The sequence below is a fragment of the Canis lupus genome, chromosome 37 (assembly GCF_048164855.1).
Source record: "Canis lupus baileyi chromosome 37, mCanLup2.hap1, whole genome shotgun sequence".
Lineage (NCBI taxonomy): Eukaryota > Metazoa > Chordata > Mammalia > Carnivora > Canidae > Canis > Canis lupus.
In genome coordinates this window covers 546,615-562,217 of record NC_132874.1, presented here as the reverse complement: position 1 = coordinate 562,217, position 15,603 = coordinate 546,615, and the positions used below count along the sequence as shown (strand labels likewise).

Below are 15,603 nucleotides of genomic sequence, written 5' to 3'. Positions count from 1 at the left end.
ATCTGGCCCTGGACTCTTGTGTCTTGGGAGGTTTTCGATGTTTCTAGCAGCAATGGCCACTATAGCCAAACTGTGGAAGGAGCCTCGGTGTCCAACGAAAGATGAATGGATAAAGAAGATGTGGTTTATGTATACAATGGAATATTACTCAGCTATTAGAAATGACAAATACCCACCATTTGCTTCAACGTGGATGGAACTGGAGGGTATTATGCTGAGTGAAGTAAGCCAGTCGGAGAAGGACAAACATTATATGTTCTCATTCATTTGGGGAATATAAATAATAGTGAAAGGGAATATAAGGGAAGGGGGAAGAAATGTGTGGGAAATATCAGAAAGGGAGACAGAACGTAAAGACTGCTAACTCTGGGAAACGAACTAGGGGTGGTAGAAGGGGAGGAGGGCGGGGGGTGGGAGTGAATGGGTGACGGGCACTGGGTATTATTCTGTATGTTAGTAAATTGAACACCAATAAAAAAAAAAAAAGAAAAATATTTGCAGCACACAGAAAAAAAAATAATAAAAACAAAGTGTACACAATGTATTTGTTTACTACTTTTGTTATACACTGGCAATCTCTTTAACATATAGAAAGACTAGATGATGTAAATTAGGACTTTGTCCTTTATATACACTACATACATAGCTAAGTAAAACAAAATACAGAAATTCAGGACAGTGGTTAATCCTGGCTAACTATAAACATACTGGCATAAAGCCCTTTACACTTTCTTCTTCTTCCTCCCTGAACCAGCACAGATATCATATAATGTGTACTGCTCTGAGAGGTGGTTTGATCACTTTGACCATCTCATTTTTAAAAATATTTTTTAAAAATTTATTTATTTATTCACGAGACACACACACAGAGGCAAGAGACACAGGCAGAGGGAGAAGCAGGCTCCCTGCAGGGAACCCGACGTGGGACTTGATCCCAGGTCTCCAGGATCACACCCTGGGACCAAGGCAGGCACTAAACTGCTGAGCCACCCAGGCTGCCCATCATCTCATTTTCAAAAGACAATATTTCATATAAATTTTAAAAGGATTTTCTACAAAATGTGTTATTTTAATACCTCTACTTTTAACATAGTTTGTGCACTTCTAAACATCTAGGAAGGCTAGATGTTTCAAATAAGGACTTAAGTTTGTCCACTATATACCTAGTAGTGTTGAATAAACTACACACATGTAACAATGAGTTATATTTGAAAGTGCCTTCTGCATAGGAACATTCTAGAACCCTTCATTTCTCACTTCTCTCTACTGCCAATCCAGAGGGTGAATAGATGGGTACGTGTCACGTAGATGTGACTACAATGTCATCTCTAAAAATCCTTTTCAGAAGACAGCTTTCAATGAATTTTAACACAAGGTGTACAAAATATGTTAGCTTACTAACTACTTTGTCATACACTGGCAACCTCTTTAATATCCAGAGATTAGATATTATAAAATTAGGACCTATTTGTCCAGTATATATACAATATATACAGTCAAATGCCCATAACATATAGGGCGATGGATAAGCTGAAATGTCCTAGCACACACTGGACAAATATACTGTTCAGAGAGGTGGTTTAGCAATTCCATTTCCAAAGATATTTCCCATCAGTTTTTAAATAATAAATTTGTTTATTAATAATAAATTTATTTTTTATTAGTGTGCAATTTGCCAACATACAGAATAACACCCAGTGCTCATCCCATCAAGTGCCCCCCTCAGTGCCCATCACCAATTCACCCCCACTCCCCGCCCTCCTCTCCTTCCACCATCCCTAGTTCGTTTCCCAGAGTTAGGAGTCTTTATGTTCTGTCTCCCTTTCTGATATTTCCTACCCATTTCTCCTCCCTTCCCTTCTATTCCCTTTCACTATTATTTATATTCCCCAAATGAATGAGAACATATAATGTTTGTCCTTCTCCGACTGACTTATTTCACTCAGCATAATACCCTCCAGTTCCATCTATGTCGAAGCAAATGGTGGGTATTTGTCGTTTCTAATGGCTGAGTAATATTCCATTGTATACATAGACCACATCTTCTTTATCCATTCATCTTTTGATGGACACCGAGGCTCCTTCCACAGTTTGGCTATTGTGGACATTGCTGCTAGAAACATCGGGGTGCAGGTGTCCCGGCGTTTCATTGCATCTGCATCTTTGGGGTAAATCCCCAACAGTGCAATTGCTGGGTCATAGGGCAGGTCTATTTTTAACTCTTTTATTTATTTATTTATTTTAATTTTTTTTATTTATTTATGATAGTCACACACAGAGAGAGAGAGAGAGAGGCAGAGACATAGGCAGAGGGAGAAGCAGGCTCCATGCACCGGGAGCCTGATGTGGGATTCGATCCCGGGTCTCCAGGATCGCGCCCTGGGCCAAAGGCAGGCACCAAACTGCTGCGCCACCCAGGGATCCCCTATTTTTAACTCTTTGAGGAAACTCCACACAGTTTTCCAGGGTGGCTGCACCAGTTCACATTCCCACCAACAGTGTAAGAGGGTCCCCTTTTCTCCGCATCCTCTCCAACATTTGTGGCTTCCTGTCTTGTTGATTTTCCCCATTCTCACTGGTGTGAGGTGGTATCTCATTGTGGTTTTGATTTGTATTTCCTTGATGGCAAGTGATGCAGAGCATTTTCTCATGTGCTTGTTAGCCATGTCTATGTCTTCCTCTGTGAGATTTCTGTTCATGTCTTTTGCCCATTTCATGATTGGATTGTTTGTTTCTTTGGTGTTGAGTTTAAGAAGTTCTTTATAGATCTTGGAAACTAGCCCTTTATCTGACACGTCATTTGCAAATATCTTCTCCCATTCTGTAGGTTGTCTTTGAGTTTTGTTGACTGTATCCTTTGCTGTGCAAAAGCTGCTTATCTTGATGAAGTCCCAATAGTTCATTTTTGCTTTTGTTTCTTTTGCCTTCGTGGATGTATCTTGCAAGAAGTTACTGTGGCCGAGTTCAAAAAGGGTGTTGCCTGTGTTCTCCTCTAAGATTTTGATGGAATCTTGTCTCACATTTAGATCTTTCATCCATTTTGAGTTTATCTTTGTGTATGGTGCAAGAGAGTGGTCTAGTTTCATTCTTCTGCATGTGGATGTCCAATTATCCCAGCACCATTTATTGAAGAGACTGTCTTTCTTCCAGTGGATATTTATCAAATATTAGTTGACCATAAAGTTGAGGGTCCACTTCTGGATTCTCTATTCTGTCCCATTGATCTATGTGTCTCTTTTTGTGCCAGTACCACACTAAGACCATAAACTCTTACAAGCCCCATCACCCCACCCAAATATGAAGGTGGTTGGTGCCTTACACCAATCAATCACAGAGCAAAGGCACCATTAATGTGAGTACTCTCATGTGCAGGGAGTATTTCTAGTCTCTAAAATGATCATCTTGAAGTGAAGGGGAGTTTTCTCTCCAGCATAGAGATTCTCAGAATTTGAATATATTTACCAGTAAAGCAAAGTAAAAAAATATTGGGAACAACTATGATATTGCCAAATTTTTGTTTTGTCAAATAAGAGCATAAAGTCTCATTCAAAAATTACCATTTTTACCACCATAGTTCACAAAAGAATGTTATAAAACCAGAGCTAGAAGGAAGGCACTTGATGTGATGATAAGCACTTGTGTTATATGTAACTGTTGAATCACTAAATTCTACCTCTGAAGCTAATAATAAGGTATATGTTAATTAATTGAATTTAAATAAAGAATTAAAAAACAGTATAGTACCAAATAACAAATAACTTTTTATATTGAATTCATTTAGGTGAAACTCATTTCCTTCATTTGTCTTAAGACAAATGTCTTTAAGAGACTTGAGAAACTGTTAACTTCCTTTCACAGGTATATAGGAGGGAAATTAACTTAAATCCATAAAACTATGTTATTTTTTCTGTTTAAGGACTCAACATCTTTCTATTCTATGTAACAGTGGTTCTCAAGCTTTAGTCTGATCACCTGTAGTGTTTGTTAAAAAACATCAGTTGCTGGTCCATCCTCAAATGGTTGGCTCAGTAGGTCTGAGGTGGGATGAAGAGTGTGCATTTCTGATAAAGGGCAAAGTGATGTTGTTGCTGCTGGTCCAAGGTTCGCACTACCTTACAGGAAAACCCCAAACTCCTTATCAGGCCATGATGGGCAAAAGCTAAGGTACTTTTAAAAGAGAGATGTCAAAATAGAGTGTTAATTTATATTAAGCGATATAGAAGCTTTTCCTCCTGTAATAGTGTGGAGGCATTGCTCTGCTGCAGGGGTATATCTGTTTCCATTTTATTGTTCCATTCCCTCTTAGGATTTTTGGCAAAGTTAGGTACCCTCCAAATTCACATTCCACCTAAGAGGAAGGGGAGAGAGAAGGATGAGAGCAAATGGCTTCATTTTTGAGAAAATGTCCCAGGAGTTGTACACATTGCTTCCCTAGCATCGTATTGGTAGGAAGCCAGATTCAGAAATGTGATGTGGGCACGGTGGCCCTGTGCCCAGTTAAAACTAGAAGCAGAAGGTGGAACAGCTATCAGTGAGTCATTGGTCTACAGCACAAAGGCCTTGCTGGCAGTATCAGGTGCCTGAAAGGGATTGTTATTTCCACGAAGGTGTTACTTCTGGGAAGAAATAAATCAGTGTCCTTGTGTAATCCTACATTAAAATAAATTTCCCGGGATGCCTGGGTGGCTCAGTGTTTGAGGATGGGATTCGGCCCAGGGTGTGGTCCTAGAGTCCCAGGATCGAGTCCCGCATCGGGTTCCCTGCATGGAGCCTGCTTCTCTCTCTTGCCTGTCTCTGCCTCTCTCTGTGTCTCTCATGAATAAATAAACAAAATCTTAAAAAAAAAAAAGAATCATAAAAAAATAAAATAAATTTCCCTGTGAAATATTTTCTTAATACTTTGTGCATATCTCTGGTATTGTACTTAACCACATTTCATAATTATATATTTAGTGGTCTGTAGCCCCCAACTGGTCTTGAAGCTTTTTAAATATATGGGTTGAAGTTTCTTTATGTATCTGTATCTCTTTCTCCTTGTAATTTCTGTCTACTTCCTACTTATTTACAAAGTTAGTACCTAGTACAATTCTTTGTACATGGTAGACACTCAATAAATTCTTTGCATAAACGAATCAGTTAATTATCTGTTGATAATTTTTAATATTATTTCTTATCTCTCTTCCATCGAACTCATGACTTTGCTGACCATTCTTCTATATGTAGTATTCTCTTTACTGCACTCTTTACATCTTTGTTTCTTAAAGTGTAGATTAGAGGGTTAAGGGTGGGTGTGATGATAGTGTAAAAGAAAGTAAAGAACTTCCCCTTATCTTGGGATGTGCTACTATGTGGTTTCATGTACATGTAAATGATTGTTCCATAAAACAGAGTTACTACTGTGAGGTGGGAACCACATGTATTGAGGACCTTATGCCACCTTGTTGCTGACTTGATCCTCATGACAGCTTGAGTGATAACTGCATATGAGATGAGAATTAGTGACAGAGGTATTAGAAGTAATATCACTCCAAGAGCATAGACAGTGATCTCCATTACTTTTGAATAGACACAAGCCATCTTGATCAATGCTGGCGTCTCACAGAAAAAATGATCCACCTCTCGGTGTCCACATCTTGGCAACTTCAGAGTCAAGGAGCAGAGAATTAAGGCACTGCCAAGACCACCTAACCAGGCAGTGAGCACCATCTTCTGGCAAAGCTGAGGGTGCATTATTACTGTGTAGTGAAGAGGTTGACAAACAGCAGCATAGCGGTCATAGGCCATCACAGCCAAGAGAAGACATTCTGTGGATCCCAGGTCAAGGGCAACAAAGGATTGAAGCACACACCCTTCATAGGTAATAGACTTTGTTGGACCCCATAGATTTACCAGCATCTGGGGGGCAATGCTTGTTGTATAACAGAGGTCCAGAAAAGACAAATTAGATAAGAAGAAATACATGGGAGTATGGAGCTGGGTGTCTAGGTAAGACACAAGAATGATGGTTGTGTTTCCTACCAGAGTCACAATGTAGAAGATGAAGACAACCCCAGAAATGATGGGTTCTAATTGGGGCCAATCAGAAAACCCCAGGAGGATGAAATCTGTTGTGGAACTTCCATTGTTTGTGTCCATGGCTCCTCAGGAAAGTCTAGGAGACAAACCATGGTAATCAAAATAGCATCAGGCCTAGGTAGAAATAAAAATCTCTGAAATTTGCCATGAGTATCTCAAATTCACTTGTTTGTGTGCTCTGTTCCATTTGGACACCTATGTTAACAATTTCCTTGTGTTCAGTGCCCAAAGCCTCTCCCTGATTAATCCTAACCAGTGTGGTTCTAAAAAGAACATGGTAGGGGATCCCTGGGTGGTTCAGCGGGTTAGCGCCTGCCTTGGGCCAGGGGTGTGATCCCGGGGACCCGGGATCGGTCCCGCGTCGGGCTCCTGCATGGAGCCTGCTTCTCCCACTGCCTGTGTCTCTGCCTTTCTCTCTCTTTCTCTCTGTGTGTGTGTCTGTCATGAATATATAAATAAAATCTTCTAAAAAAAAGTTACCATCACACCTTTGCTTCTCTGTATTTTGATTAAGTAATAAATCCATGAAGTTAATAATGGGATAGATTTTGTGTGGTTTCTTTTTAAAATTACAAATCAGCATACTTGGTCATGACAATTTTTCCCTTATGAAAGGAGTAAGTTTGAGGTAGAATGTTAAATGTCCCATTTTCTTGGGATTCGTCCCCTCATTCGGTAGCAGGATCACTTTCCAGATTCACTTCTAAGTGTGTGGATACCAGCCATTGTAATGTCCATCATCACCAACCTCCTCCTTATGTTTTCCCTCCTATTCAACATTGCAGACACCTGTGTTCCTGTGTCAATTCTGTTGTTCCCCATATACTGAACTTTTTGTGGCTCATGTGTTTCTGGTGCCAGGAAAAATTGTCTTTCTTATTAACCTTGGTTTCCATGTACAAATGCTATGTGTTTCTTGGAATACCTTCTGTGACTGCTATTAAACCATTTAAGAAGCCTATTGATTTGTTGCAGAGTTAAAAACTGAATGAATTCAGGACACCTGGGTGGCTCAGTGGTTGGGTGTCTGCTTTTGGCTCAGGTTATGATCCCAGGGTCCCGGGATCGAGTCCTGCATTGGATTCCCCACAGAAAGCCTGCTTCTCCCTATGCCTATGTCTCTGCCTCTCTGTCTCTCTCATGAATAATAAAATAAAGTCTTAAAAAACTGAATGAATTCTAGAAACATTTGGTTACCCTATATATACAGCACACAACTGTGTTAATGCCTACTTACCTGGCATTCAGCAAAAGTAGCTAGGTAGGTTGAACAAGAAGTTGAACAAGAAGCAGCTCAGTAAAAAGTCAATGAGATGTTTCCCCTGTGGAATTTACCAATTATATGAATCAATCCTCTGCCTGCTTCAGAACTGTATTTGTAAAACCTCATTTAAATTCTGAAAGATTACAGAAAAGAGATTAAGAACACATAAATTTCACTATTTCTGAATAATTGATCATATCATTAAAGTAGGTGGAATGTTTAATGACTGAATTAGTTTATACTTTTTAATTTTTTTTAGTTTAAAAATGTTTTATGAATATAATATGACCATGAAATTCTGACCTAGGGTGCTTTATATTCATAGCGTGTTTGGGACCAAGGGATAAAAAACCATAATTGCAGTTTCAATGAAATATGGTAGTTACCTACAGTATATCATTGCTATTAGCAGGTTAGTTAGAACATGAAAATCTTATAATCATGAAGGAACTGTTATTACCATTATTATTATGAGATTTGGATATAGTTTTCCTCATTACAATATGGAGATTTAATTTAGTAATGCGAATTTTTTATGTGGTAGGAGGTTGGCTAAGTTGGGCATAGTGCTTAAGAGCAAAGACTCTAAACCCAGAACTTGGTGTCAAATCCCAGCTTCATTACTGGGAGGTAGCGTGTCCCTGGGCAGTTATGTAACCTCTTTGTGCACCAGATTCTCTGTGTGTTCAGTGATGATAATAATTTCCTGAAAGGGAGGTGGTGAGGGTTAGTATTTGTGAAAGCACTAGGAATTGTGCTTCGTTCATATTTAATTCTCAAAATTAAAATTGTATTCATCTATCTACACATTATTCTTTTCACTCCTTACTGTTTTCATTATTCATACTTTGATTTTACCATGATGGTCTAGAACTAAACTGGGATAGTTAACATCTCATGTTTGCATAACTTTTCAAAAGCACAGACACTCATGTACACAAAAGTGCCCATAAGCATGATGTACCTACTGAACTGATAAACCCAGAGGTAGGAGAGGATAGAGGACTTAGTTCCCAACATGCCTTGATTACAAAATGCACTTGGGGTTCTTTGACCATGTAAGTTTGGGAGAGTGTTTGGAATTAAAAGGCCATAGGATTTAAGAGTTGAAATAGACTCAGAAACCATGATCCATCCTTCTGCTCCTGAAGGAGGTCTTCCACAGAATGTTCACACAGTTCCTGTTCTCAGAGCGTTATGGCTGTCCTTTGATCTGTGCCTCATCCCTACTCTTTATGTTGAGCTCAGAGATGCCTCTTTAACATCCAGGCACTGGTTCTTTTCCTTTTTCTGGAAATAACATGGAATAAGTCAATTCAACATGGTTTCATTAAAAGAACAGTTTTTTTTTTTTTAATACAATAACAGAACATAGAGACTCCTAACTCTGGGAAACGAACTAGGGGTGGTGGAAGGGGAGGAGGGCGGGGGGTGGGGGTGAATGAGTGAAGGGCACTGAGGGGGGCACTTGAGGGGATGAGCACCGAGTGTTATTCTTTATGTTGGCAAATCGAACACCAATAAAAAATAAATTTATTATAAAACATAGATATAGAAAAAAGTAAAAGCTTAATGAGTTAAGGTGAATATTCTTGCTTCTTTTTGTGCCTTGACCAATCATTACCCCTCGTTCCCAATGTATCCACTATATTAGTGTTTATAGTAATCACCTCCTTGTATTTTAATACCTTGATAATGAAAATATGCATCTGTAGATAATATTGTTTAGTCTAACTCATTAAAAATTGTGTACATGTCTTTTGAGTTCCCTTAATATTAGAACCTATTATCAAATGCACTCTTCAGTTTATGTTTCCAGACTACCTGTATATGGTTATCAGCTATTGCTAACTGTGTATATTTAATTACCATGCTTTTCTGGTTGCTATCCATTGCACTCACCATGGTTTATTGAATGTCTTGGATTAGTGAGTTGAGAAGTGAATACATTACTTCAGGTGTGCTTTGTAAAAAAGAGGCATGTGATGTTTTCACTGAAAAGGTTTTCATTTTTCACGGTATGGACTTCAGTTTCTAATAGCTTAGCTCAATTTTACATTTGACTTTGTTTAGTGAAATGTAAGACAAATGAAGCAAACATACTTATATATAATTTCAACGTACATAATGATGTGGAGACAAAATTAGAAACAAAACTAGAACATATTTACCTTTCGGAAGGAAGAATTCACAGCTATCTTGTCTTTTGTAATTTAAAGGTACCTATATTCCCATTCTGATGAGCCTTCACTTCACAGGTAATCAGAAGGATTCTGGTTTGGCAAGTTACTAAGTCCATGGAATACTGATTAGCCACAACTTTGTTGTACAAACACCATGATTATATTTGCATCGAAATGCAAAAGCTGACCTAAGATTCAGTGAAGTTTCTATTTAATGTGGATGGAGGAGAGAAACTTGATGTGCAACTGGTAGAAAAGTTGATGGATTTGGCTTGTTAAATGTATTTTTGTTGGGATATTTGTAGTCTTTTCACGTGGACTTTTGTTAGACACATTTGTGGGTGGTTCTTTACCCAATTAAACCAGGAATGCCCTCTGTTGCTCTATGTGTGCTCCAAAAAGTGTTTATTAGGACTCCAAAGGCTAGTATGTTAACAGGGTGTAGACCATGGGGACTGGTGCTCCACAGAGATGATTAACAGATCTTAGACTGAGGTCAGAGGCTTATCTAAACAACTATTTTAGAAAGATTTCCCTTCAGACATTGGATTTTTCTTGCCTTTTCCCCCTTTTTTGTTATTCTCCATGAAAATTAATCTGAGGTGAATTTATGTATGTATGAAATTTACTGTTGAAGATTGAAAATCTGTAAACCATGTCTATAAAAATGAACACATTTAATTGAACTTTGTTTTCTTTTTGGGTAAGATATCAATCAAGTTGGAGAAATATAGGCAATTGTCTAGTGTTGTGTCTGCAGGAAAGAAAATACTTGCTAAAAGGTTTTTTTTAAAATTATGGAATAATCATAATTCTGTGGTTTGTGAGCCTTATCATAGTTGTTCCTATTTTCAATGAAGTAAATACAGTATCATGAACATATTTTCGCCTACCATTCAATCCAAGTACTGGGATCTCTCTAACAGCTTATTGTTACCTCTATGCTTTTACATCTCCCTTGTTCTTACCTGACTGCCAGGGTAATAATCTTGAATTTGGTGTTCATCACGCACTTGCATTAGAATATAACTTCTATATCAACAGATTCACATACATATGTCAATGCCTAAATAGCATGTATTTTAAGGTTTAGCTTATTTGAACATTCACAAAAGATATTGTAGCTTATATGTGGTTTTGGGACTCTCCCTTTTTCACCTGACATTTTGTCACTGAGATTATCCAATATTTTTTGTGTCACTGTGATTCATTTATTTCCACTACTGTATAATATACCATTGTGTGGATATAGTAGAATCATTAAAAAAATAATCATTTTGCGTCTTCACTCATGATGGCCATTTTTGCTGATTACAGTTCTTGGCTCATATGAAAGGCTTTAGGATACACAATTTTATGTCTCTTGCAGCATGTATGCAGGAAGGTCTTTTGAGTATATGCCTAGGACAGGAATTGCTGGCTATAGAATAAGCAAGCTTTACAAGGTATTATCTCCCAAAGTGGATCTATTTTAAAAAAAATTATGACTTAGGGATCCCTGGGTGGTGCAGCGGTTTGGCGCCTGCCTTTGGCCCAGGGCGCGATCCTGGAGACCAGGGATCGAATCCCATATCGGGCTCCCGGTGCATGGAGCCTGCTTCTCCCTCTGCCTGTGTCTCTGCCCCTCTCTCTCTCTCTCTGTGACTATCATAAATAAATAAATTTTAAAAAATTATGACTTAGCTGGCTGCCGGTTCTATTAATTTATCCCACGCTTGTTTTGTATAAATTATTCCAATGATCTACATTTTCTACATTGCCTGGCCTTGGGGACTTTTAAATCATGCCAACTGAGAAAAATGGCAGGATGGAGGAATAGGGGTCTTTGTTTCATCTACTCCCCTGAATTTAGCTAACTATCAAATCATCCTGAACACCTCTGAATTCAACCTGAGATATGAGAAAAGAATGGCCAGAATTCTAGAAAGAGAAAAGTGACCACTTTTTACAAGTTTAAAATTTTCTAATTTTTTCCTTTTTTCCCATTTCAAGTAGTTTCTTTTATGAACTCTTTGTTTTTAAGCCTTTTATAAAACTTCCATTTTTTTACACTTATATTCTTCATTTTTGGCTTCCTTTCATTGTATTCAATTTTAGTTTTGTGTGTGTGTGTGTGTGTGTGTGTGTATTTTTTTTTAATTTCTTTTAAATTTTGAAATTTAGTGTCTTCTAACACAGAAAAAAATACACTCAGGACCAAATGGATCATCCTGTTTTGTCCTATCTGTGAGAATATATTCTCTATCTCTCCCCTCTTTCTGTTTTTTTCTTTTCTTTTCTGGTTTCTGGCCTCTTGGATTTCTCTAGTACATATTTCCCTTGGGTCATGGCTAATACTTTTGATAGTGCTCACTCATTCATCCATTCCTCTCTGGGAAAAATGACTAGAAGGAGGAATTCATAACGGTTACCAGCTCGGCTTTAAAAAAAGCATAAAAGACTAAGAGAATCTCTTAGTACAGAAATGATATCTAATCAGGCCAAAATTAAAAATGCTATAACTGAGATACAGTCTAAGTTGGATACTCTAACTGCTAGGGTAAATGAGGCAAAAGAGAATAAGTGACATAGAAGACAAGTTGATGGAAAGGAAGCAAGCTGAGGAAAAGAGTCAAAAACAACTGATGGACCGAGAGGGGAAGCTTTGAGATATCAACGATGCCATGAAATGAAGCAATATCAGAATTATTGGGGTGCTGAGGGGAGAGAGAGAGAGAGAGAACGAACCAGAAAGTATATTTGAGCAAATCATAGCTGAGAACTTCCCTAATCTTGGGAAGAAAATAGGCATTCATATCCAAGAGGTAGAGAGGACCCCTCCCCAAATCAACAAAAATAGATCAAGACTCTGACATAGCTTGAAGTCTGGCGTCATGATGCGCCCAGCTTTGGATTTCTTTTTAAGCATTCCTCTGACTATTCAGGGTCTTTTATGATTCCATACAAATTTTAGAATTATTTTTTCCAACTCTGTGAAAAATGTCCAATTTTAACAGGGATTGCTATGGGTAGCACAGACATTTTCACAATTTATTCTTCTAACCCATGAGAATGAAATGTTTTCTCATCTATGTCTTCCTCAATTTCCTTCCTAAATGTTCTGTAGTTTTTTTAGCATACAGATCTTTTTCTATTTTAATTTTTTATTTAAAAATTTTTATTTTTATTTATTTTTATTATTTATTTAATTTTATTTTATTTTTTATGGTTAATAAGATTTCTTTTTTTATACAAATTTATTTTTTATTGGTGTTCAATTTGCCCACATACAGAATAGCACTCAGTGCTCATATGGTTCTTGGATATTCTCTTGCTGATATGATGAATCACATTGATTGTTTTACAAGTGTTGAACCAGCCTTGTGTCCCGGGGATAAATCCTACTTGGTCATGGTAAATAATTTTCTTAATATACTATTGGATCCTATTGGCTAGTATCTTGTTGAGAATTTTTGCATCCATGTTCATCAGGGATATTGGCCTATAATTCTCCTTTTTGGTGGGGTCTCTTTTGTCTGGTTTTGGAATTAAGGTGATGCTGACCTCATAGAACGAATTTGGAAGTACTCCATCTCTTTCTGTCTTTCCAGACAGCTTTAGTAGAATAGGTATGGTTTCTTCTTTAAACGTTTGATAGAATTCCCCAGGGAAGCCATCTGGCCCTGGACTTTTGTGTCTTGGGAGGTTATGGATGACTGCTTCAATTCCTCCCTGGTTATTGGACTGATCAGGTTTTCTATTTCTTCCTGTTCCAGTTTTGGTAGTTTGTGGCTTTCTAGAAATGTGTCCATTTCTTCTAGATTGCCTAATTTATTGGCGTATAGCTGTTCATAATATGTTTCTTTTTAATAAATTTATTTTTGATGGTGTTCAATTTGCCAACATACAGAATAACACCCAGTGCTCATCCCATCAAGTGCCCCCCTCAGTGCCCGTCATCCATTCACCCCCACCCCCCACCCTCCTCCCCTTCCACCATCCCTAGTTTGTTTCCCAGAGTTAGGAGTCTTCATGTTCTGTCTCCCTTTCTGATATTTCCTACCCATTTCTCCTCCCTTCCCTTCTATTCCCTTTCACTATTATTTATATTTCCCAAATGAATGGGACCATAAAATGTTTGTCCTTCCCAGATTGACTTATCACTCAGCATAATACCCTCCAGTTCCATCCACGTCGAAGCAAATGGTGGGTATTTGTCATTTCTAATGGCTGAGTAACATTCCATTGTATACATAAACCACATCTTCTTTATCCATTCATCTTTCGATGGACACCGAGGCTCCTTCCACAGTTTGGCTATTGTGGACATTGCTGCTAGAAACATCGGGGAGCAGGTGTCCCGGCGTTTCACTGCATCTGAATCTTCGAGGTAAATCCCCAACAGTGCAATTGCTGGGTCATAGGGCAGGTCTATTTTTAACTCTTTGAGGAAGCTCCACACAGTTTTCCAGAGTGGCTGCACCAGTTCACATTCCCACCAACAGTGTAAGAGGGTTCCCTTTTCTCCACATCCTCTCCAACATTTTTGGTTTCCTGCCTTGTTAATTTTCCCCATTCTCACTGGTGTGAGGTGGTTTCTCATTGTGGTTTTGATTGGTATTTCCCTGATGGCAAGTGATGTGGAGCATTTTCTCATGTGCTTGTTGGCCATGTCTATGTCTTCCTCGGTGATATTTCTCTTCATGTCTTTTGCCCATTTCATGATTGGATTGTTTGTTTCTTTGGTGTTGGATATAATAAGTCCTTTATAGATCTTGGAAACTAGCCCTTTATCAGATAAGTCATTTGCAAATATCTTCTCCCATTCTGTAGGTTGTCTTTTAGTTTTGTTGACTGTATCCTTTGCTGTGCAAAAGCTTCTTATCTTGATGAAGTCCCAATAGTTCATTTTTGCTTTTGTTTCTTTTGCCTTTGTGGATGTATCTGGCAAGTTACTGTGGCCGACTTCAAAAAGGGTGTTGCCTGTGTTCTCCTCTAAGATTTTGATGGAACCTTGTCTCACATTTGGATCTTTCATCCATTTTATCTTTGTGTATGGTGAAAGAGAGTGGTCTAGTTTCATTCTTCTGCATGTGGATGTCCAATTTTCCCAGCACCATTTATTGAAGAGACTGTCTTTCTTTCAGTGGATAGATTCGTAAATCTCGTAATACAAAAAGTACACGAGATGATAGTCCCTTCACTAAGTTTGCTACTAATACACCAAACATGAAATGTGCAAAGATAATGTTAAATAACACAGGAGCAGTCCACAATTCCAAAATATGAATTATATTTTGAGAGAAGAAAAAGAAAGAGGATAGAAATCAGCTAAGCCTCAAAAAAAGAATAGACTTTTATTTGAAAGACAGGCAAAGATCATAAAACAGGTAAAGTACAAATGTGCAACATATACAATACAATCAAGTAAGTCAAGTATACATGATCTCATGGGTCATGAGATCAAGCCCCACATTGGGCTCCCTGAGCAGCTGGTAGGGGGGTGTCTTCTTGAGATTCTCTCTCCCTCTGCCCACTCCCCTTGTTTGTGTTGTGTCTCTCCAAAATAAAAATCTTTAAGAAAATAAAATAAGTATATAAAGAAACCAAGGAAACTAGAAGCTTGCTTTAGGAGGGTCAATACTCCTTAAACATTCAGAATGTATATTGGAAGAAGTCAGCTTTAGAAAAATAAAATTTAAAATTTTTTTATAAGCAAGATAGACTAACATACATAAAATATGGGGCACCTGGGTGGCTCAGTCAGTTGTGTCTGCCTTTGGCTCAGGTCATGATCTTGGGATCCTGGGATTAAGCCCTGAGTCAGGTTCCCCAGTCAGCAAGGAGTATGCTTTTCCCTCATGCAGTGAGAGATGAAGATGGACACTGTATCATATTTAAAGGATCTATGCAAGAAGAGGACTTAACAGGCATCAATATATATGCCCCGAATATGGGAGCTGCCAAATATATCAATTAATATTTGCTGTGGGCTTTTCGTAGATGGCTCTTGAGATGATGAGGAATGTTCCCTCTCTCCCTACACTCTGAAGAGTTTTCATCAGGAATAGATGCTGTATTTGGTCAAAAGCTTTCTCTGCA

General features: G+C 38.2%; 1 protein-coding gene across 1 annotated transcript; it reads right to left on the bottom strand.

Annotated features, from left to right (window-relative positions):
- Window positions 1–5,190: 5,190 nt before the first annotated feature.
- On the bottom strand, window positions 5,191–6,135 carry LOC140626066 (olfactory receptor 2W1-like). The gene has a single exon (XM_072813685.1). It carries the CDS (start codon window positions 6,133–6,135, stop codon window positions 5,191–5,193), a length of 945 nt encoding a protein of 314 aa, XP_072669786.1.
- Window positions 6,136–15,603: the final 9,468 nt, after the last annotated feature.